The 23,629-nt window shown below is 34.9% G+C and overlaps 2 protein-coding genes across 18 annotated transcripts; both read right to left on the minus strand.

Moving 5' to 3' along the window:
• Positions 1 to 377: 377 nt before the first annotated feature.
• On the minus strand, positions 378 to 6,071 carry LOC146934758 (putative disease resistance RPP13-like protein 1). Its single transcript, XM_085706679.1, has 2 exons — positions 1,231 to 6,071; positions 378 to 725 (listed from the first exon to the last, which is right to left on the minus strand). The coding sequence occupies exon 1, from the start codon at positions 5,131 to 5,133 to the stop codon at positions 1,273 to 1,275; it is 3,861 nt and encodes a 1,286-aa protein (XP_085562805.1). The 5' UTR covers positions 5,134 to 6,071; the 3' UTR covers positions 378 to 725; positions 1,231 to 1,272.
• A 1,964-nt stretch (positions 6,072 to 8,035) lies between these two features.
• On the minus strand, positions 8,036 to 14,621 carry PAPS1 (poly(A) polymerase 1). Of its 17 annotated transcripts, none has more exons than XM_085706697.1 (13): positions 14,474 to 14,621; positions 13,746 to 14,387; positions 13,569 to 13,646; positions 13,102 to 13,209; positions 12,736 to 12,798; positions 12,482 to 12,639; positions 12,224 to 12,337; positions 12,074 to 12,136; positions 11,616 to 11,945; positions 10,610 to 10,774; positions 9,502 to 10,446; positions 8,452 to 8,522; positions 8,036 to 8,305 (listed from the first exon to the last, which is right to left on the minus strand). In XM_085706697.1, exons 6-13 carry the CDS (start codon positions 12,614 to 12,616, stop codon positions 8,260 to 8,262), a joined length of 1,869 nt encoding a protein of 622 aa, XP_085562823.1. In that variant the 5' UTR covers positions 12,617 to 12,639; positions 12,736 to 12,798; positions 13,102 to 13,209; positions 13,569 to 13,646; positions 13,746 to 14,387; positions 14,474 to 14,621; the 3' UTR covers positions 8,036 to 8,259. The 17 variants fall into 17 exon arrangements, with proteins under 17 accessions (XP_085562823.1, XP_085562813.1, XP_085562814.1 ...); XM_085706687.1 differs by having other exon boundaries at positions 12,482 to 12,643; XM_085706688.1 differs by having other exon boundaries at positions 12,482 to 12,643; positions 14,464 to 14,617.
• Positions 14,622 to 23,629: the final 9,008 nt, after the last annotated feature.

The following is a 23,629-nucleotide window of genomic DNA, read 5'->3' on the forward strand; positions in this document are numbered from 1 at the left end:
TAATTTGGTCATTTACTTGTGTCAATAGGAAGTATTCTATGTCAGAAAAGTAATTTTCATTTCTTCCTCAGTTAAGAGTCCACTAATATTTCAGCCCACTTTTATTGTAGTTTGATGACAAAAAATCATATAGGTTTTCAGCCCATTTTTTAGAGTCATTTTAGAGTTAAAGTAGTTATATAGGCTTACGTGTATTTTAGGTAAAGAAATCATTCAAAGTCATAAAAGGATAAAAGAAGGGAAATATCCTTGAAACAATGGAAATTCATCCGAACCAGACAGCTATGTGACTGTGCTATGATTTTTACAAGTTTTTCACTGATGATACTTAGGCATGGTCATTACAAACGTTATGGTTAGAAGCAATGGAGCAAGGATTGAAGAAACTAAAGAGTCAAATATTGTCAATATTTAGAACCAAGAACAACATGAATTCTTACTGGATCTGCTGTTGCCACATACTAATAAATCAGTGGAACAGAAGATTGCAAACATTATACTAATTTCTGAATCATGTGAGCATTCACTTACAGCTATGAATGAAAAATATACAAAATGCATTCAAATAATAAGAAAATAGAGACTGAATATTAGCTTAAGTAAATCCAATCTTGTGGCAATCAATGACAACCATTTGGCTTCGCTTAAACAACTTTACAAGAAAAATTATGACAATAATAACATGCCCTGCCCCCACTTATGTCTTCAATTCACTTAGGCTTCTCCTGAAAAGAATACAAAAAATATAATATTCAATTTTTTTTCTTTCAGTATTGAAATACATGTGAGTGATAGTTCAATTAATAGTTTGCACAAAATCATTCAGGAAGTGAAAATGTTTGACAAATAATATATCAGCAAGTGACTAGTTAGTAAAATGGTAGGTAGGTAGGTGTAGGAGAAATGAGGTAAATGAGGGAATTAAAGTGGCCAAAAGAGCATTTTTTTTTTGTTAAAATTTTCATTACTATATAAAATGTTCTTCAGAAATTCCATTAAGATTCCAGTTAACAAAAAAATTAACCACTGATAATTTTCTAATAAAAATAATATAACATATATAGCTAGCAAGAGTCATATTGACCAATGAGAGTATGATTTTACTCAGTGTGTTGATAATCAGATGAACATCATAAATCTCATAGATATCACTATGTTATAGTTATAGAGATCTCTTTGGATTATGCACACAGATGAGAAATTATTTTTTAACGTAAATAAAAAACGTACCTGAAATGAGAATGCAACTTTTCTCTCTTACTATGCCATGGCTCATATTGTGACTTGGCCATCTATTTCTATGACAGGGATTTTAGCAATTTTGGACCAATGTTCCTTCCTTCTATACCTTTCTTCTAATACAGGGCATCGCCAAATGACTAGTCGATTAAGAGAGTCGGGGAGGCTTTCTTCTAGTAATGATTCAAGTCTTTCACAAAACCAAAATTGAAGTGATTTCAGCGAGGAAGGAAGACAGTTTTCTGGAAATGACTCAAGCTGTTGACACTTACGAAAGTGGAGATTTTCGAGAGAGGAGAGGTGTTGAAGCCCATTTCCTTGAAAGGACTTCATTTCATGCAGATAACTGATAGTCAGAGACACAAGGGAGACGGGTAGCAACGGCTCCATTAACAAGGTCTTAACAATATCATCACAACCTCCAATACTCAAGCTTGAAAGAGCAGTAAGGCCTTGGAGACCCCATTCCGTTACAGGCGGCATTGTTCTTTCGAACTGAATCTTAAATGATTGTAATTTGGGAGGTAGGCAAACACCTTCACAAAATGACAGCTTCAGACTTTGAAGTGACAACTCTTCAAGAGCAGTAAGTGTATCCATCCGAAGATTGACTTTAAGTGATTCAATAGAGTCGTGGGATGTGATTATAAGTGATCGGAGGCTTGATGGCCGAGGTGAAGGATTTTCCAAAATGAAAATTGAATCCAGACTCCTACAACCACTAATGTTAAGTCTTTGGAGCACAGGGAAACCATCAAGTGGGAATGATTTAAGTGCGTCGCAGCTACTTCGTAGCCACAAACTCTCAAGTGATGTGTAATTGCTCCATATTTCAGGAGGCATGAATGCCAGCCTCTTACACCTAACAATAGCAAGTGACCGCAATGAAGTGGGTAAGCCATCTAGCGGAACTGCTATGAGAGACTGAATAGCATAGAGTTCCAAGTGTTGAAGACAAGAGCTTCTGAAAATCATTTTAGGCAAAGCAAATAGATCATAAAAGTGACTGATCGTTACATGTTGTAGAATACATGGAGAATCACTCTCAAGCAACGTCGGTGGAGTTTTTATGGAATACCCTAGAAAATCTGTATGTTTTTTTATTTTCATTTTTTTTATTGATGATAGCCAGGGAAAAGCAGGTGTTGTTTCCAATAGAAGAGCACAATCTTTTATTTCAATTTCTTCTATGGAAGAAAGATGACTTGGCAAATGTCGCCTAAGTTTTGGACAATCGTGTAACATCAAAATTCTAAGACGAGGAAAAGCAAAATTGCTTCCTTCAAAGGGAATCCACTCCTTCCAATTTGGCATTTTGTGAAGTTTGATATGCTCAAGGGACGGGAATGGTTGGAAGGAGGAATTGGAACCTTCTCCTGCTTGGACATAGTAGAACTCCGGGCCAATTATCTCCAAATTCTTCATACCATATATTTCTAGATCCTTGAGAAAAGGCAGTTGCCCCAGCGGTGGAAGTGTTACACAATACTCACAATTACTGATGCAAAGGGACGCCATGTTAGAAAACGAAAAACCTCCCAACCAATTTGGAAAGCTTGTCCCACCATAGAAGTCAATTTTCAGACTCTTCAGGTTCATCGGTGGTTGCAACATATCAAGCACGACTTTCACTTTTAGCGAGTCTTCACTATGTTTTCCCCATAGCAGCTCTAAGTTTTCAATTTGCTCTTTGCTTTTCAGGTTGGCATAGTGTGCCTCCTTGGCATCTATGACATTATGCAAGTTCTTCATGATGAGTTTTCCTTGTAGGTGTGGGAATTTCTTAAGCTCTTTGATACCTAACCCTGCTTGTCGCTTCCCCACTACAAAAACAGTTAGAGTTTGAAGGTTTTCTAGTCCACCAATTTCTATGGGCAACTCCTTTATATCAGTTCCAATTATGTCAAGATGACGTAAATTTATTAAATTTCCCATATTCACCGGCAATTCAGTGAGATTGCAACAACCAACTAAAATCAAGGTTTCCAGATTGTAAAGGTTACATGTGGTATCAGGCAAGCTTTTGATTCTTGTAAAGGAGAGATCCAGATACCGCAAATGCACCAAATTGCCAATTGAATCTGGTAGTTTGGTGATGTTTCTATAAGCTGATAGTGATAACGTGCGCAACCTTTTGAGTGTGGGTATCAAATCATCAACCACCTTGAGGGATAAGTAGTTTTCTGCTCTCCATAAGTAAGTGGGTCGAAAGTAAATGGGTAAGAAGCTTCGCAAGGATTTGAAATTGTAGAAATTCTTAAACTTCATGAAAATGTCATACTCTTCTTGGTTATATGACAAATGGCGAACATTTTCAGAGATGTGACCACATTCAAGCCTAGAACAGCATTTTCCTGATATGAATGTTGCTAAATCGTTGACAAGGTCATGCATGACAAACTTTTCTCCATGAGCATCATCACTTAATAGTTGAATTAACGATCTAGATAACAATTCAGCAAAACAATCATAACCAACTTCCTCCGCCACTTTTTCACCTTGAGAAATATCAAGGAAGCCTTCTGCCATCCATAACATAACCATTTTTTTCTTATCAAGTGGGTAACCCTTTGGAAAAATGGAACAATAGGCGAAACATCTTTTCAAATGAGAAGGAAGATATTGATAACTCAAATGCAAAGCAGGCAAAATTGTATCATTTCTTAAGTTCCATATGTCGCTATTCAGAATTGAAGTCCACTCCTTTTCAACTATCTTTGAACGCATAAGTCCTCCCAGTGTTTTGGCAGCTATTGGCAATCCACCACATTTTTTAGCGATCTTCCTGCCAATCTCTTCTAGGTTTGGGTATTTACCTCGAACACGGTCTTCACTGTCAAATGCATGCTTTGAGAGTAAAGACCAACAATCTTCATCAGATAGAGGTTCTAATTTATGAATCGGAAATGTGTGTGCAACCTCTGCAACTTTTTGTTCACGTGTTGTTATGATCACCTTGCTTTCAGTTCCTCGGTTAGTCAAGGGCATTATTAACTCAGACCAATCGATATAATTGTCATTCCATATGTCGTCCAACACAAACAAAAATCTTCTATCCATCAAATGTTTCATTAATTCAACTTGAAGGATATCAAGATTATTGCTTTCCCACACATTTGAATCGACATATGTAGTTTTTCTAACAACACATTCAAGAAGAGACTTTGTTATTCTAACAACATTGAAATCCTCTGATACACATATCCATGCTTTGAGATCGAAATGTTGTTCAACTTTTATATCATTGTAAACAAGTTGTGCGAGAGTTGTCTTACCGACACCTCCCATACCTAAGATGGCAACAACACCTAAATTATTATTTCTGCTGGTGCTGTCTGATACCAGCATATCTATGAGTCTATCTTTATCATCTTTCCTGCCCACCATGATAGATTCATTAACCCCTGAACTTGAAGGTGTTCTATGAGAAACTCTAGCACTTTTAGTTTGCAAACCAATTATATCTTTATGTTGTGCAAAAATTTGCAGGGATTCACACATAATCTTCATTTGAGAATTGATCTCTCCGTAGAAGTTTTTAAAAGGAGATGAAAGGAAGTTCCAGACCTGATTAGTTTTGTTGGCAACTTGTGTATTCTCCACTTTGCAACGCAGGGAATCATAACTAATTTGATTGAGCAAATCCTCAGCATCAAATATTGTATTTTTCAAGTCATCAAGCCATTGTTTGACAGCAAGGTTGGTGATCTGCTTCTCCTCTGCATCATCTAGCACAACCTGAAGAGTGAGCAATGTTGTTTGTAATTGCTTCAAGTGTGAGACATTGATCTTGGTGTTTTTGATGTAATCAAGAAATTCTGTTGAAGCAAGTTTCTCAACTAAGGTTTGAACAGTTGCAGATAGAAAAGCTCCTCCTATCATAGTTGCAGCCATCTTCTAGTGCTATTGTTAAAGAAAAGTGGCTTGTAAGGAAATTTGTAGATAAATTTTGAAGAAAATTTAAAGTTGTGATGATGGAAGAATGGTTGTAACATGTAATAGCAAAAAAAAGAGTAAAGACTGAAGAAGACTCGTGTATGAAAGACTAGTTGGTAGGTAGTAGTGCTTAAGTAAATAATAACACTCCCTTTGAGGTTAAAGATGAATTTGAAAGCTCGCTAATGGTTACCTTACACAATACTAATAGATGGACAAAGAAAAGTTGCACCGCTAAAAAGCAATTGGGGCATCCTTGAAAGTTAAAATCCTTGAACCATTTTGAAATACAAAAGGCAATTGTGTGGACCTATACTTGTTTTTTTTTTTGTTTAATTTCAATGATGGTAGTTTTTTCCTTTTGGAAGTAGAGGCTTATTGTCATCTCCTTCATATAGACATTCACTTGATCGGTGTCGGTACGACAAAAAATAAAGAAAAATATATATGTATGCCTTGATACAATCTCGTATTATTTTATCTTCTTTTAGATTCTCGGAATAATTTCTTGGTTGTGCAAACCAAATAGAATCATGATTTTGAGTTGTACCAAGTCTGAAACCAAGCGGATGTATTTTTTGTCCCATAATTCCTCACTACTCTATAACTCAACTTGTACCGTGATATATGTATGCCTCACTCCTCAAGGTACCGTCACTAGGAGTGACTTATGTAAATGCGAGATATATATTGTTGGAACTTTTTTTTGTTGAACCGAAGCCGATCAAATAATCATGACAGCTGTAAGTGCAAGAAGGACTGCGGGCTTTTACTTTTAAGGGCGTCTTCGATGGTTAATAGAAGTTAGGCTAAACACACCCTAAACAAAGGTTTCAAGATAGATCGGCTAAGAAGAATACGCTTGCCACAGTTTTTTTTTGTTTTTTTTTTTAAATAATTCCTTGATGACTAAAACTCATCCACAGCACATGAAAATGAAGAAAGATTTGTAAATAAAAAATTAAAAAGTTAGTGAAGAAAGCATACCATGGAACAAAAACTAAAGTTGCTAGAGAAAAGTAAATGGAAAAGTAAAAGTGATATCAAAAAATTTGATTTCATGATCATAATTGATGTTATGGCACCATGAATAATGTTGTGAATAGTAATGGAGGGCCACCTCTTTCAATTATTTGCTATCACTATTTTGAAAATTGAAAAAGTTTATAACAATATGTCGTTAGCACAAGTAACAAATGCTGACTACAGATAATGTATGCATGTTACTTAAGAATTTTCTGAACCATCCTAGACTCCTTGGACAATTTCTAATGATGACTTTCTTTATCAATTCGTTATGTCTTGCAATATTGGATTATAATCTTAACTGTGTCATCTTGAAAGCATGCGTGAACTTAGGTATTAATGGGTGCTTTCATATTATTGATGACACAAGATAGATACCAAATATTGGTGAAACCTAATATCCTATATTCCTATTAGAAATTGAGATTTTTCTAGACATTAGAGCTTGTTCAGCGTGCAGATAAGAAATATTCCCTCCGTTTTAAAATGAGTGTCGTTTTAGATGTTTACACACATATTAAGAAATACAATGATTAAAAGAAAGAGAATGGTTATTTTACCAAATTATCCTTATTAACTATTGGTTAGTTTTAAAAGTAATATTTTGAAAGTAGTGTGTAGAGTATTGATTGAAGGGTACAATTGAAAAGAAAAAGTTATTATTACATTGGAAACTGAAAGCGACATTCACTTTGAAACAATTTTTTTTTGCTAAAGCGACACTCATTTTGAAACGGATGGAGTAGGATAGAATAATTGTATCTTGTCTTAATTTAGTGTTTTATTGTTTGATGACACTGAAGGATATGATAAGTTAATCCTTAAACTTATCATATCATGTCTCTCTAAATAAAAGCATTATCATAGGTTAGAAATCAACCGGATAAGATAAGAAAATAAATTATTGAAAATAAAATCATGTTTCTCAAGTGACAAATTATTAAAAAAAAAAACATTAGCTTTAACTTTAGCGACAAATATTTTTCATACATACACTTTTGTACGCTCGAACGGTTTCTTATTTACAAAAATACGTGTAAAAATTATATATGAAAAATGGGTAATGCTAACCGGTGCTCCGGAGCACTAGTTTAGGAAGACAGAGAGGAAATTTTATGCCAAAAAGAAAGCATTTAATGCATTGATTACACAACTTTGAATGCAAATATTACCCTTTTGGCTCATTATTTAAGCATTTAATACAAATATTATTATATTTGACTTCTTAAGCAGTGCCTCGAGGACACAGGTTAGCATGACCCTAAAACAAACATCAATTTTACTTAACAACAAATGTTGTCATGTTATTACCAAAAAAAAGTTTCTCACGTGTTTTTTTGTGTTAAGCCTCTGATTTTTAAGAAAAGAAGCATTGTAACCTGAAGTTTGATCAGGGGCAAGTAAAATCCGGCCAAAAATTGTTTCACAATCAAATTCAAGTTCTCAAGAATAATTTGTCATTTGAGTTCATTAATCACCTGAACGCAAATTTTTTTTTTTTGTTACAACGCAAATGTTTTAGTTTGCCATGTACAGTATATGTTTATATAACAAACTATAATTAATTTTTATAGTTATTTTAATTTTTACTTAGAACATACAAAAAAGTATTAAATTAAGTAAATGACAAAAAAAAATTACTCGAGTGGGATGTATGAGGAGAGTTATACGTCTCTAGTTCCATTTCCATTATTTCAACTATCTATATTGAGTTCCTAAATTATAGATGTGGATTATGCGGCACTTAAGGAGTTATTACGAAAATCCATCTCATGTTAAAAATATCAAACCATACACAGAAAGCTTAAACTTGAAATTGAAAAAGATAGCAGACATGTTGGGCAATGGAAAGTTGCACTTTTTTAAGTTATCAGAATCTTAATGTTCAACAGTTCTCATGCTGCAAATAAGTGAAATTGATGGCTACATGTTCTTCTACCTCGCTTATTATCTGCAGTATCAACATTCTTGCAAATCAGGAAGACAGAAAGAAAGAAAAACTAGAAAAAAAAGCATTTACATCCTCCCCTAGCTTCAGCAGATAAAGCTTTCAAGTATCTAAGAACTTTTGTCAGCAGTTTTCCCCAAGGAGGTGAAATTCAACCTGAGAATAAGAAGAATAATGAATGATCAACTAACTAAATTTGATCCAGCCTAATCATGACATAAACTCTAAAGCCAAATACAAGAAAATGGAAATCAAACAAATCATGATAAGTAGACATCGTTCAACAACTTATTATGGTTTACCTAATAAGAGGCTTCCGCTGTGGCACTGGTGCTGGATTTCCACTGAACAATGGAGCTGTAAGCTCAGCAGGCTTTACAAAAAGTGTAAACAACAGAAGAAGGGATAGAAAAAAGTCAGAACCACTTTGATTTCTTAATGATATACCATGGTTGAAATAAAAATAAGGGCTTAATTGCCCCCAAAGGCACTGTGTGACAGAAAATAAAAATTAAGGATATATGGATTCTACATAAAACAAAAGCAGAGAAACAGAATCCAAGTTATTGAATCAGCTCATATTATTAAGTGACAGAAAGAAATGCGAATTCAATACCCTATAAAGCCTGCAAACTTCATGCGATAAATGACAAGATCTACATACAAGCTGAGTTGTGTTATTTTGACACAAAAATCAACAACAATTTATAAGGTTAATGTAGTTCAAATGTATGGTTAATTATATTTAGTAGATGGTCAATAAATATAATAAGGTGTCGCAACTCATTAATCATATGCATAACACAATTAACCACAATTTTTAATGTCAATAACCACGATTATTAGGTGTATATTTGACCGCAAGTTATGATTAATAGATATCACGTACAGTTAAACATTATTTGGATGGTTATAATGGATATCAACCATACTCAAAAACTTGAAATTCATGGTTAATGACATTCAAAATCGTGGTTAATTAAGTTCATCTGCAGATGGTTGATGAGCTGTGACACCTTATTATATTCATTATCCATCCACTGAACGTAATTAACCACATATTCAAACGGCGTAAAGCATCCAAATTGCTGTCAATTTTTATTGTCGAATTTGTGTGCAAAATATCATTTATGATACAAGTTAGTATAAATTTTAATCTAAATTATAACTAAAAAAACTAGGAACATCCATATGCGCAGATTTGACAAAGTTGTGAGCAACTATAGCAGAAAGTTCAGACTTCAGATATTCACAATCAGTTAGAAAAAGCTGGTACTATGATCTATTATAATATTATTGTTGCAGAATGATTGAAAATATTCCAAATGTAAGATATATATTAAGATGTTAACCTCAAGCTCCTCCAAGCCCCCATTAGAGTATATATGAGTTGAACTACTATTTTCCTTTTGAGAAAAAACAGGTTCTGCTGCCACTGCAGACTTTGTAGAGTCCAAATTGATGTTTGCCAAGTTCCCACCAAAATCTTTGACTTTATTTCTATACTCAAGATCATCTTCAAGCTCATCAGGTTCTTCAGGAAAGGCTTGATGTACCTCACATGGACCACACACAATCTTCTGGATGACGACCTTTTCAGCTTCTTCAAAATTAGATCTATCAGTAGCAGCAAGTAGAGGGATAATTTGTGAGTTGCTTTTCACTGATCCATTGGTCTCTCTATCCCCAGAAGGACACTCCCCTGAAAAATTCAAATCAGGTTTCTCGCTCTTTTGTTCACTCATACAGTTGAGTTCTGTGTCATCACATTTCACAGAACAAGAACTAGAAATGCTGACAGGATTTCCATCTTCATGAACATCCCTGCTAGAGGGAGGCAGAGAGGAAAAGGACCGGGAGTTTCTCAAGTCATCCCGACTATCTTCTGCTTGCTTTCTCTTCCTATCATTGTTTGCTCCCAACTCTTTACCCTCTTGAGACTTTTCTGCTTGACCATGGCCGGAAACCCTAAGCTCTGAACGTCGCTTACTCACCCAGGTTACTTTGGATGGACATTTAGGCCGAATACCACCAGGAAATACAAAGGAGGGTATATTGCGGCGTTTCACATGGGAGATGGATATATTCATTCCAGGTTTCCATTGCGTGTACGCATTGACAGAATGCTTAAATTCTTCAACAGTTAATCTCATATCAAATTGTCCGCCTTCTTTGGCAGGAACTCCTTGCTTACGTTGCAGACCCATGAAGTAAGAACAGTGTAAAGGTCTAGATTTTTCTGAAAAATCACCAGGATGTGGATGACACTGAAGCATGCCATAAGTGTTCCTCTCAATCTAGATGTTCAAAGGACAGTCAAATTAGGTTATGTATATAAACAAAGAGGAGAGAAAATATTCGCACCCCCTAACTCTTTTTGAGAAAATAAAACAGAAAGAGGCAGAGGAGACAAATAAAATAAATGAAACTACAAAGAGGAAAACTTAAATTACTATATACCTTCAATGTCAACTGGCGCAAGCGAGACTTAACCCAGCCTTTCCAGTTTCTAAGATCATCAACATTCTCTGCTGAAATGTCTATCCGCAAATAATTCTTATAAGATTCAAAAAACGGATAGGGCTCAAAAAGAGTATCCCAATCAGCCTTGTTAGCCTCCATAGCCTAAAAATATCAGAAACCTTATATTAAGCAACATAAATGTTCATTGAATGCTGCTGTTTGCAAAAAAGAGAAAAATAGTATTGGCCAACCTCTGAGGGAACACGGCTAAAAATGCTACTAGACTTATTATCACACAGATGCACGACTGGGGCAACAAGGACCGGGAGGTGGTTTGTAGGTAAAGTATGCTGAAAGTGACAACTGTACAGATTGGTGTGCTAAATGGAGCTTCGACCATGGCTCTAGAGTATAGAGTGAAAATTTGGGACTTACCTCCAAGGGATTTGTCTCTACTAACTACTACTATGTGCCTGTTTGTTTATTATTTTTTTTTAAAAAAACATTTTTGATGCTTTAGTTATGTTTGTGTGAAGACTTTTTAAAAAATGAGTTTGTTAAAAATGGTTTTTATGTATGAAATTTTATTAGCTTTTGAAGAAAATCATTTTTAATGGAAGAGAGAAAACATAATTTATGGTGTCTATGCTATTATAAATATATTATGAAAATCTATTTTAACATTCATAATTTTTTTAAGCATAGCCTATGCTTTTCTTAACAATAATCTCTAAATTATTTATATCAAATTCACTTTTATTTTAATCTATAACAAATGGGCCCTATTACTAATATTGTGAGAGTTGCTTTGCATCTTGCTTCTGTATATGTTTAGTTTTTTATCTTTTTGAGCAGTAGGCCTAATGGTACCCCCATAAAAAGTATTAAAATAAATAACACACAGTCACACACAGATACTATCTCTTCAAATTTTCAAAAAACAAACATTTTGAACAATATGTCATAACATCGCATTTTTTTCTTTCAAAGTAAAGAATGATACCTCACATATTTCATCTCCCCTCTGAAATTCCTCTGTCATAACACGCAATGTACTTAATGAAACATTGTAGCTAGAATTCATGCACGGATAAGCAGGAGTAATTATTGGCATTAGATGGTATTTATCCTTGGGATTTCTTCTAGGATCCCAAACTTGAAGTCCAAGAGATCCTTCCCTAATAGCACAAAGCATTACTGGGTTTGGCCAACGCCATTGAGTGTATACCCTAAAGAATCGAGACACCAACATATTAGGCAGTGCATTTGGATATAGCTGGCATATTCGACCAACAAGCAATGCCCAGTTTATTCCACCAAGAAAACCTGCAACCTGCCCGTGACATATCATGAAGAAAAGTTAGGCAAATCAGATCATAATTACAAGTAACATTGAAGTTCAGGTCAAGATAGAAAATGAACAGCAGATAAGCCATCTACAGCTCGAGCTTCCTTGCATACATTTGAATAAACACCACGACGCTTAGCCCATAACTTCACGCATCTCAATGTCGTACGAAAATTCTGCACTTGAGAAATAGAAATATAATCAATGACATGAAAGCCAGAAGTCATATCAAAGCTGACCGTAAAAGTTCTATCTTTGTCTACCTGAATATTTGGAACCAAATGCAAGATTTGATCAGTCACTCTACAACCATTAAGACTGCGAACAGTTTGTTCGTCTGTATTTTGTAATATTGCTTCCTGTGATAAATCCAAGTCCTATCCAATAACAAACAGTATTACTTAGTGGTAAGTAAAAAATATAAAATACAAATCACACTTCAAAATAGTTTCAAGCAAAATGCAGAGGTGATGAAGGGAGGTGTATTTCACACATCAAGAAGTCTTCCATAAATCACTTACTTCAGGAATAACCCACAAAGATAATTGTGCATAAAGGAGATCCAAAGAGATGCCATTGAACTTGAAACCCATCACTGGAACATGAGCATCAGGCACTGGGTGCAACTCTGTCACTTCAGGCATTTCAGATAGCATTTTATGCAGCTCACCAAAGAAATCTTCCTAAAGCCAATTCAGACAACAATTTTAGTGGGAAGGAAGATATGACCTGAAAACCCTAAGTCAACTTTTAAAATTGGCAAGAATTATCACACCTTTCTGGTTGCATGTCTAGGTCCCACACAAAGAACGTCAATATCTGCTCCGGGGCCATGCACCTACAAAATTTGAATTAAAAATGGTAATATGATAAAACCAACAAAATAAATGATTGAATAAATACACTGGAGCTATAAGTAAATACAATATTTCCGGTCCACAAATTTGACCATCACATTTGATATGGAAAGATATAAATTGAAAATAATGAATCTATTGGAGTGGCAAGCGATATGATAGCGCTGTTCTAATTACCTCTTTCCAAAATCTTCTGTTCATAAAATGTAAAGATAAAAATTGCATAAGTGAGTGTGAGGGTGCACGCATACAAGAAAATTTTGGAAGGAAAAACAGCACCATACCCCTAGGCGATATGATCCAAAAGTAAAAATCATGGCATTTGCTTCTTTGACCAGTTGTTCGTTAAATCCCTTTGCACGGCTAACGGTTTTGACCCAAATCTTCACAATCTAACTCATTTCACAACATCACATCCAAAATATATGAGTTCATGAGGTGCTCAACCACATTTCCAATATGGTATAACGTGAAATGCAACAAGAAAATGATTACACAAAGCCCTCAACTTGGAAATATTTCCAAATAAGGCGTCTGCTTCTCTTTCCCTCTGTCACTTGGGATCGAAATCACAAAAAGGGACAAAACCCTAAATAATTCAAATTACTCTAGATGATGAAGTAAATGATCTCAATTGTTATCAATGAATCAACAATTAATATTATTCGTACAAGTATAGCAAATCATCAAATAAGTACTAAGAATATCATCTCTTATTCTCAACGCAATCGATCAACAAAATAAATCCAACCTGGTCTAGCCTGCCAAGCACTTCCTCCCTACAAATCGCTTCGTCCTGATTCTCATACAAGCCGGCGTCTTGCAAGTACTAAACATTAAACAAGCAAAATCCAAATTCAGCACAACATAGCTAGTAAAATCTCAAAAACAGAGAATAATCAATTCGCTATAGGCGCAAAAACAGAACCTTCTCGAGCTCACGCGTCTTGGCGACATCATATTCAGTTGGTCCGCTCAATGAGATCGGCTCGGTTATCCCTAACCTTTGGCGCTGCCCGATATCGCGGTTGCTTAACCCAGTGCTCCCCATCAACAAATTACTACACTTTTTTTTTTCTCTTGTTTTTTGATATATTATTATTGCAATAAGTAAATATATATTCTTAGAATGGTATAACGCTTTCTTATTATTACTTTGTTTTCCAATAGAAACGTACAAAACAATAGTAATAGCAAAAGCAAAAATTAAAAAAAAAAAAAAAAAAAGTTACTAACAGTAATAAGAAAGTGATGATTGTGCGTGCGTAATAATGGGGAAGAACAATCCAAAAGTATAAACTTTGAGTATAAAGTATGGAGAATAATTACAAACAAATTGACTAAAAAGTTTGTTGTTGAAGGAAAATAAAAAGAAGAAATTACAAAGGAAGTAATTAAGAAGCGAAACCCTAAAAAAACTAAATCAGCATGAAATGATGAATGGAATGCTGCGATTAGAGCCGTCAAGGTGAAAGTGAAGATGTTGATCCGTTGTTGAAGTTGAACCTCGAATTCCGATGAGAATAGGTGTGATTTGTGAAGAAGAAGAAGAAGAAGAAGACGAACGAACCTGTAAGGAAAAAAGTTAGAATGAATGAAAAGAAGAAATTGAGATTGAAATGAAATGTGTGGATACGATACGATACGATACGATACAAACCAAAACAAGAGGAGAGTAAACTGAAAGAAAGGAACGTGGAGCGGAGGTTTCCCTTTAGTGCAATGCAAATACCCTTCCCTTCTAGGTGCGTCTTTATTCTGCAAAATTCTAGTCAAGATATGTGTCCAAAAATACGTCACAACCTTTTCTTTAATACTCACGTCCTCTTTTTATCTCTCCCAATTGTTTTGGTTTTCTATATCAATATTTACTTTTTTTTTATAGATTTATGATTGTTCCAAAAATTGTCATAAATAGTTGTTCAAATAACATATCTCTATGGTTAAGGATGATAAAATATGTCATCCACCGACCCGTTTAATGAATACGAATCCATCCTCCTATAGTTAGCTTGCCCAGTGGGGATAGCTAGCCCGCGGCTCGTTTAAAAAATATTTATTAAGACATTTTCATATGAATGTAATCGATTAAGTTTCTCTCAGAAAAGTAATAGACTAAGAAATAAATAAATCACTGGGATTAACTCTATTTGATATCTAATAAGACGTTTTAGAGAATTTAATATGCTTTTGGTCCCTGCAAATATAACGAGTTTGGGTTTTGGTCTCTGGTAAAAAAAAATTGAAATCCATCCCTGCAAAATATTTTGTTTTTTAAAATAGTCTTTGGCCCCACTTATTTGCTGATTTGTCACCATTTTGCTTAGATGGCACTTGTTGACCGTATATAAACGGTACATGTGGCATTTAATTGATTTAAATAAATTAATAGATAAAAAAAGTTTTTTAAAAACATTGAGAAAAGCATATTTTAAAAAACAAAATATTTTGGAGGGATGGATTTCAATTTTTTTTTACCAGGGACCAAAACCCAAGCGCGCTATATTTACAGGGACTAAAAGCATATTTTAGCCTTTAATTATATATGATATCATATTTCATTTTTGATTTATAATAATACATTTAAATGTGTGAAAAAAATAATGTAGACTCTATTTTTTTTATTAAAAAAGAAAAAAAAAAAAAGACCTAACATGGATCTAACATATACTATTTTTTTATTAAAAAAGAAAAAAAAAAGACCTAACATGGATCTAACATATACTAGATCGTAGACATATGTAAGTCAGCGTGACTTACTCATACCATAATAGTAACAGTAAAGTAAATAGATATGATAAAGTAATAGTTTGATACAAAATATAATAAAAATGAGGAAATCATTAAATTGGTTTCTGTTTTTGTAAGTCACTCTCAAACTGGTCTTTGGCTCTGTTAACCATTCAAAGTAATCCATATCTTTGTCAAAAGTTTCAAAATTAGGTCCTTTTTTTTAGGGAACAAAATGAGGTTTCATGTTTTTGTCACATGACGACGGGTCAAATTGAGAAACTTTTAACAAAGACACAGACTAGTTTGAAATATTAATAACATCAGAGACTAATTTGTGAGTTACTACACAGACAAGGACCAATTTGATGATTTACTCTAATAACCCTATAGAATGACAAATTAAAATAGAGTAAACAGGCAACCACCCCCACCCCCACCCCCCACCCCCCCCCCCCCCCCCCCCCGAAATTGTAAGTTTAGTCAATTACCCCACTCACATTAACAAAATTTCAATTACCCCCTTAAAATTGCACAACGTTAATCAATTTACCCCCTCCGTCAAATTCTACTGTTAGTCAACATGACGTTTTACAAATACCCCTTGAAGTTATTGGAATAGAATTATTGAATTTTATCAATGACGTGTATCATCATTGTGATTTCACCTTTGACTTATTGATCTTCCTTTACAAGTTGATTATGGTGCCATTCTCCTCTGTCCATTTGTTTATTTCCATTTGTGTTTGTTTACAATTTCCATTCATGAAGCTCATGACCATTGTTTGGATTGGATAGGGTTTTTGTGTTCCTTTTATGCATATAGATATAGATTATGTTTTTGGAGCATTTGAGATCAATAGTAGACAGCTACTCATCATACCATACAACAAAAATGGTTAATGAGTAGATCAAATATTAACAAGATTTGCTATCAAAAAAGAAAGAAAACAGCAAATAAATAGATCAAACAAATAAATTTCGATTATGGTGCAGAATAATGTGATGGGAATTGACCAAACATAAAAGCTAACTTTTAATTGTTTGTCTTTAATATTTTTTTGAGTCAAGTATAAGAATAAAAAAATCAAGTTCAATCGGCATTTTGCACATAAGTGCAAAACTTCATGGGGTATTTGCAAAATGTCATGTTGACTACAGAAAATTTGACGGAGGGGGTAAATTGATTAACGTTGAACAATTTTAGGGGGGTAATTGAAGTTCTGTTAATGTCAGGGGAGTAATTGACGAAACTTACAATTTCAGAGGGTAATTGCTTATTTACTCGATTATAATAACACAATGAAAAAAGAGAGAAAATTACCTTTATTCATGATCGGATTATTTTTGTGTGATACACTTTGTCAACATCAGTGACATCTGATAGACGTTTGGCAAGTGTACCAAATACTATCGAAGTAGTAAAAATATCGATCCCACGAGGACTGTGTTAATCTCAATTCAGCAATAAGGTTAATATTTAGGATGTGTAAAAGTTATTTTATTTGCCACTAGGCAGTAGATTTGATTTGCGTAAAGAATAAATAAACATAAAATAAAGATTTGGTTAGAAAATAAGAGAGAGATGAGATCAGATCCGTCGAATCCTCTAAGTTCCCCTAATTGGTCTACTGCACCTATTTGTTATGAATCCTTTTCTAATTTACGATGATTAACAAAATAGCCCTAATCAATCCCTTGAGTTAGGACCCTCTTCTTAAACTACAGCCCCTAATTCCTTAGGTGGTCTAATAATTCTTGAAGGTTTACCGAACGTTAACCTATTATCACTAACAAACGATTATCTATTCCTAGACTAACCCTGTTTATTAGAACAATTCAATTAGGTCTAAGTTGAAAGCCATGGTCAGTGGTCATTCATTCTCACGAAATCAAGTTATATGTGATCAAGATATAAAAAGCATTAAGAACAATTGAATTGAATAAACTAGAATTGAATTCATAAACAAAATAGAGTTTCACAGCAACATGTGTCAATTAGGGTTACAAAGATTCATCTCGGATCTAATCTCTAAGAGATTTAGCTACTCATAATCGAGTTTACAAATAGCATAATCAATGAAATAATTAAAACATACATGAATTGGTAAAAGGATGAAGAAATCGCCCTTCTAGCCGTCTCCGATGTCTCAAAATCGCACTTTGCTCTCCAAAATCGTAACTCTTGTTCTTCAGCTTGAGTGCAGTATTTATAGAAGTTATGGGCCTGATCCATCAAAATCGCGCCGCGCCTTGTATTATGGCGTGCCGCGATTTCCCTCAAACAGGGAGGATGTAATTTTGCTTCAAAAATCGCAGCACGGCTTGAAATTGGCGTGGCGCGATTTCCTTCGAACAGACTTCAAATTTTAAGCTTATTGCACTCCAGAACAGTATAAATTGCATGAGAACTCTATCAAAATGTCACAATAAGTCCCTAATATTACGTAATGACAGGATGTCATCACAACCCCAAACTTAAACCATTCCTTGTCCTCAAGGAATTTGCTTGCAACAGTGACAAATGACAGTAAAATAACAGTTACCTGACAAAACGATAGTACCCAAAAGTTCATTCTCCTTCTAGCTAAAGATGAGCTAGTTTGACTTGTTCGCATCCACCAATTCACAACTCCTCGCATCAAATTGAAACAGGGTTCTACCAGTCGACATGCAGGTCTACATATTACCATACGCTTGAAAAGTTTCTAAATATCAATCAAAGTCAATATCATTACACACTTTTGAGGTCTTTAGGGTTATAACGGGGCTTAGGTGAAAGGTGGGATATATTTGGATAAGTAGGCTACAAAAAATTTGAGTTAGGCATTCCTACGGAAGTTAAAGCACAAAATTCATTCCTTCCTTCATTCACCTTGTGGAAATACAATCAATGCAAAGGTACTAGAGAACATTTTTAACATTTAGGGACAATCGAGTTTGAAGTTACTCGGATTTTCAATGTTTTGTCCCTTTTTCATCATTCAATTTCTCTTTTTTTTTTGATACACCATTTTTGTGTATATTTCGCATGACAATTTCATATTTCTTTCATTTTTGTTCTCTTATTCTCTAGTACCCCCACCCCAAACTTAGTTGGTTGCAAATTCCAATAGCAACCCCAAACTTAATCTTTAGCAACATTCTACAATGCCTTAACTCAGAAAATACATTAAGGGACAAGTCCTAAAAGTTTCTAGGCTTGTAATGTAGTTTGTCACCGAACAAAAAGTTCTAATCCTACCGGCTCACAATTGGTTAAGAAAGGATAAATTTAACAAATTAAAACAGGGTAGGCTTCAAAAAGGCTCACAGGACCAAGCACTTTTGCCTCAGTGTGTAATTGACAGAGACCAATCAATAATAGAGAAACAATGCAAGTTATAGAAATGTAGTCGCATGGAAAACTAATCTAAATATAAGTAAATTGAAAAACAAGATTTGGCAATGAACCTTATGGCTGAGATTTCTGGGAGTATGTGACTACCTAGCAACGCCGTACACTTCGCCTTTGAATCAAGTCACCCCTCCTTTAGAACTTTTGGAACACCGTTTCATCAAACAACTGTTACTAAACTGGAATAGGTCACATGAAACAAAACAAATTCATTAATAATAAACAAGTGCAGGAGCAATTACAATAGGGAAATAAGTTCAATGGACTTCGACATTAAAAAGAAAATAAAGAAAATACATCAAAAGAAAAATGACTGAAAATAAAATACAAAGCAGAAAATGCTAATCCATCAGTAGATCAGCACATATTCACATCATCATCTGAGTGTCCAGCCCCTGGTGTCCTCAATCCTTCAAAGATGCCATCCCCTTGATCTTGCTCGGTGGCATTGAAACCATCAGTGATTTCCCTCCTCAATTTCTCAACCCAACACTCCTCCGGTGGTTGAACATTCAGCCATGCATTAAGAGCTTCAGGGCTGAAATCAATGTTCTTGCCTCGTACAAAAGATTGAAAGGGTGTATCGGAAACCCGTGCATTTGCAAAGAATTCGACAATCACAGTTTTGTTGTTCGCTTCATCGATCATCTCATTCAACCTCGTCCACCCTCTCCTTCGTAATTCAGCCTCAAAGAATGGATACTTAACAAGCCTTGTGAAGTCAAACTTTCTCTCCCCCACAACTTCGAAACTTTTCATGGATTGGTGGAACTCTTGGGCTTGGTCATTGATGAAATGAATGGCATTTTCGGGTGGTTTGGATGCGGCACGAGGGCGTTTGGCTTTGCTTGTGGATGGCTTGGGGTTGGTGGCTTTCTTTGAGCGGGTGTTTCGTGAATTGGAGGCCATTTGTGGTTAAGGAAGATGGTGAAAGGGAAATTTTGTGAAGTTTGGGAAAGTTGTGAATGAATGTGAATGATGATGGTTTGGATTGATGAATTTATGATAGGATTGTGGTTTGATGATGTTTAGGAAGTGATAAAGTAGATGAAGATGGGAAAAATTCGTGAATGGGAAGTTTAGGGAAGTTTTGGTAGAGAAAAGTAGGAAGAATGGAATGAAAATGATGATGAACAGTGAGGTATTTATAGGCTGTTTGGGCAAAATCGCGGCACTCCATATATAAGGCGTGGCGCGATTTTGATAAAACAGGGAGCTTCCTCATCCCCGGCAACGGCGCCAAAAACTTGATAGACGTTTGGCAAGTGCACCAAATACTATCGAAGTAGTAAAAATATCGATCCCACGAGGACTGTTTTTAACTTCAATAATTCAATTTCGTTATATAATTAGGATGTGTAAAGGTTTATTTTGATTTGCCACTAGGCGGTAGATTTGGTTTGATTTTAATTAAATCAAGTAACAGAAAATAAAGATTTGGTTAAGAAAATATGAGAGAAAGATGAGATCAGATCCGTCGAATCCTCTAAGTTCCCCTAATTGGTCTACTGCACCTATTTGTTATGAACCCTCTTCTAGTTTACGATGATTAACAAATTAGCCCTAATCAATCCCTTGAGTTAGGACCCTCTTCTTAAACTACAGCCCCTAATTCCTTAGGTGGTCTAATAATTCTTGAAGGTTTTACCGAACGTTAACCTATTATCACTAACAAACGATTATCTATTCCTAGACTAACCCTGTTTATTAGAACAATTCAATTAGGTCTAAGTTGAAAGCCATGGTCAGTGGTCATTCATTCTCACGAAATCAAGTTATATGTGATCAAGATATAAAAAGCATTAAGAACAATTGAATTGAATAAACTAGAATTGAATTCATAAACAAAATAGAGTTTCACAGCAACATGTGTCAATTAGGGTTACAAAGATTCATCTCGGATCTAATCTCTAAGAGATTTAGCTACTCATAATCGAGTTTACAAATAGCATAATCAATGAAATAATTAAAACATACATGAATTGGTAAAAGGATGAAGAAATCGCCCTTCTAGCCGTCTCCGATGTCTCAAAATCGCACTTTGCTCTCCAAAATCGTAACTCTTGTTCTTCAGATTGAGTGCAGTATTTATAGAAGTCATGGGCCTGACCCATCAAAATCGCGCCGCGCCTTGTATAATGGCGTGCCGCGATTTCCTCTTTACAGGAAGTGTGTAATTTTGCTTCCTCAGGCCAATTTTTTTTTTTTTTTGTTTTCTTGAAAAATGCCTGAGTTCATTGAATTTTTGAAAAACTTTTGAGGAGAGAATTATGCAAGACATCAGTACCTTGCATGATTTTCTTGGCAAGAGGTATATTTTGAACAAATTTTCGAAAACTTTCCTGCCTCATATTAAAAAGAAAAGAAAAATATTTTTGTGTTTTTATTTTTGAAAGCAATAAAATCATACCTGAAAATTAAACAGTGGGTTGCCTCCCACCCAGCGCTTTCTTTTACGTCATTGAGCTTGACGCTTCAACCACTGTTAGGGTGGCAAATATGTCAGAAAGAACACATCATCCTTCTTCTTCCTCTTGTTTGGTAGGAATTCCATGAATTTGTAACAAAGAAGTAAATGTTCCCATGCACTCACAGTTAAACCTTTGGAATTTAAGCTCTCCCACCGTAGAGAAGGACGTGCATCCATCTGCACACGAGTGATTTCCTCAACCTCCGTTGGTTCAGACTTCGGGAAAATATCAACACTCCTCACTTTGGGTTTTTCTTCCACCTCAACCTTGTGACACTCACTCTTCATCTGAACCAGCTTCCTCTGAGACTCATGTGCTTTCTCAACAAGATCACCACACTGAACATCAAACTTCTCAAATGAAACTTGATTTGACACCAAGAAATCATCTAAAATATTCTGAAGTTGAGTATTGTAATCAATGTTGATCACCTCTTTCTTCCCTTCACCATCACTACCTGGTTGATTCGCCTCATAATGACCACAACTCGAGATTTTGTTGTCCAAAATTTTGATCTTAAAAGATAGCATATATTTTTCATACTGCAACTTAGCAATCTCTTCGGTGTCATAGAGGAGTAACCTGTCTATCATAGCTGCAAAACTTGGATAAACTTTTCAGTAGCACAGTACAATGAGAAGAAAACAAAGAGCATAATATTTTTTTTTTTATAAATATATATACAGAAATATAAATGACAGAAATCCTAAATAAAAACGTAATTGCCAAATTGAAATGACTCAACAGTCCCCGGCAACGGCGCCAAAAACTTGATAGACGTTTGGCAAGTGTACCAAATACTATCGAAGTAGTAAAAATATCGATCCCACGAGGACTGTGTTAATCTCAATTCAGCAATAAGGTTAATATTTAGGATGTGTAAAAGTTATTTTATTTGCCACTAGGCAGTAGATTTGATTTGCGTAAAGAATAAATAAACATAAAATAAAGATTTGGTTAGAAAATAAGAGAGAGATGAGATCAGATCCGTCGAATCCTCTAAGTTCCCCTAATTGGTCTACTGCACCTATTTGTTATGAATCCTTTTCTAATTTACGATGATTAACAAAATAGCCCTAATCAATCCCTTGAGTTAGGACCCTCTTCTTAAACTACAGCCCCTAATTCCTTAGGTGGTCTAATAATTCTTGAAGGTTTACCGAACGTTAACCTATTATCACTAACAAACGATTATCTATTCCTAGACTAACCCTGTTTATTAGAACAATTCAATTAGGTCTAAGTTGAAAGCCATGGTCAGTGGTCATTCATTCTCACGAAATCAAGTTATATGTGATCAAGATATAAAAAGCATTAAGAACAATTGAATTGAATAAACTAGAATTGAATTCATAAACAAAATAGAGTTTCACAGCAACATGTGTCAATTAGGGTTACAAAGATTCATCTCGGATCTAATCTCTAAGAGATTTAGCTACTCATAATCGAGTTTACAAATAGCATAATCAATGAAATAATTAAAACATACATGAATTGGTAAAAGGATGAAGAAATCGCCCTTCTAGCCGTCTCCGATGTCTCAAAATCGCACTTTGCTCTCCAAAATCGTAACTCTTGTTCTTCAGCTTGAGTGCAGTATTTATAGAAGTTATGGGCCTGACCCATCAAAATCGCGCCGCGCCTTGTATTATGGCGTGCCGCGATTTCCCTCAAACAGGGAGGATGTAATTTTGCTTCAAAAATCGCAGCACGGCTTGAAATTGGCGTGGCGCGATTTCCTTCGAACAGACTTCAAATTTTAAGCTTATTGCACTCCAGAACAGTATAAATTGCATGAGAACTCTATCAAAATGTCACAATAAGTCCCTAATATTACGTAATGACAGGATGTCATCAACATCCATATCAATGAACTCACTTTTAACTCTTCAACTTCATACTTGCTTAAGTTTGTTGCACTAATTGGTCCAAAAGTTTTTTTCATGGCTTGTAGTCGACCTTTATAGCTAATTTGGGTCTAAAATATGCTAGGTCATAGAATAAGCCTGAATTATTTACATTAGTAAAAAGATATGACAAATATAGCACTGCAGAATGACAAAAATTAAAATAACACTATGGACAATGGGAGAAAATGTTACTCCCTCCGTCCCGGAATATCTGACACATTTTCTAAAAAAAAGTGTCCCAAAATAACTGAGTCATTTCAATTTTCAATACAACTTTCATCATTCCCAATACAATATAACTCTA

Source organism: Medicago sativa, chromosome 4 (genome assembly GCF_051527215.1).
Source record: "Medicago sativa cultivar Bolivia chromosome 4, Bolivia_mono, whole genome shotgun sequence".
In the NCBI taxonomy this organism is placed as follows: Eukaryota; Viridiplantae; Streptophyta; class Magnoliopsida; order Fabales; family Fabaceae; genus Medicago; species Medicago sativa.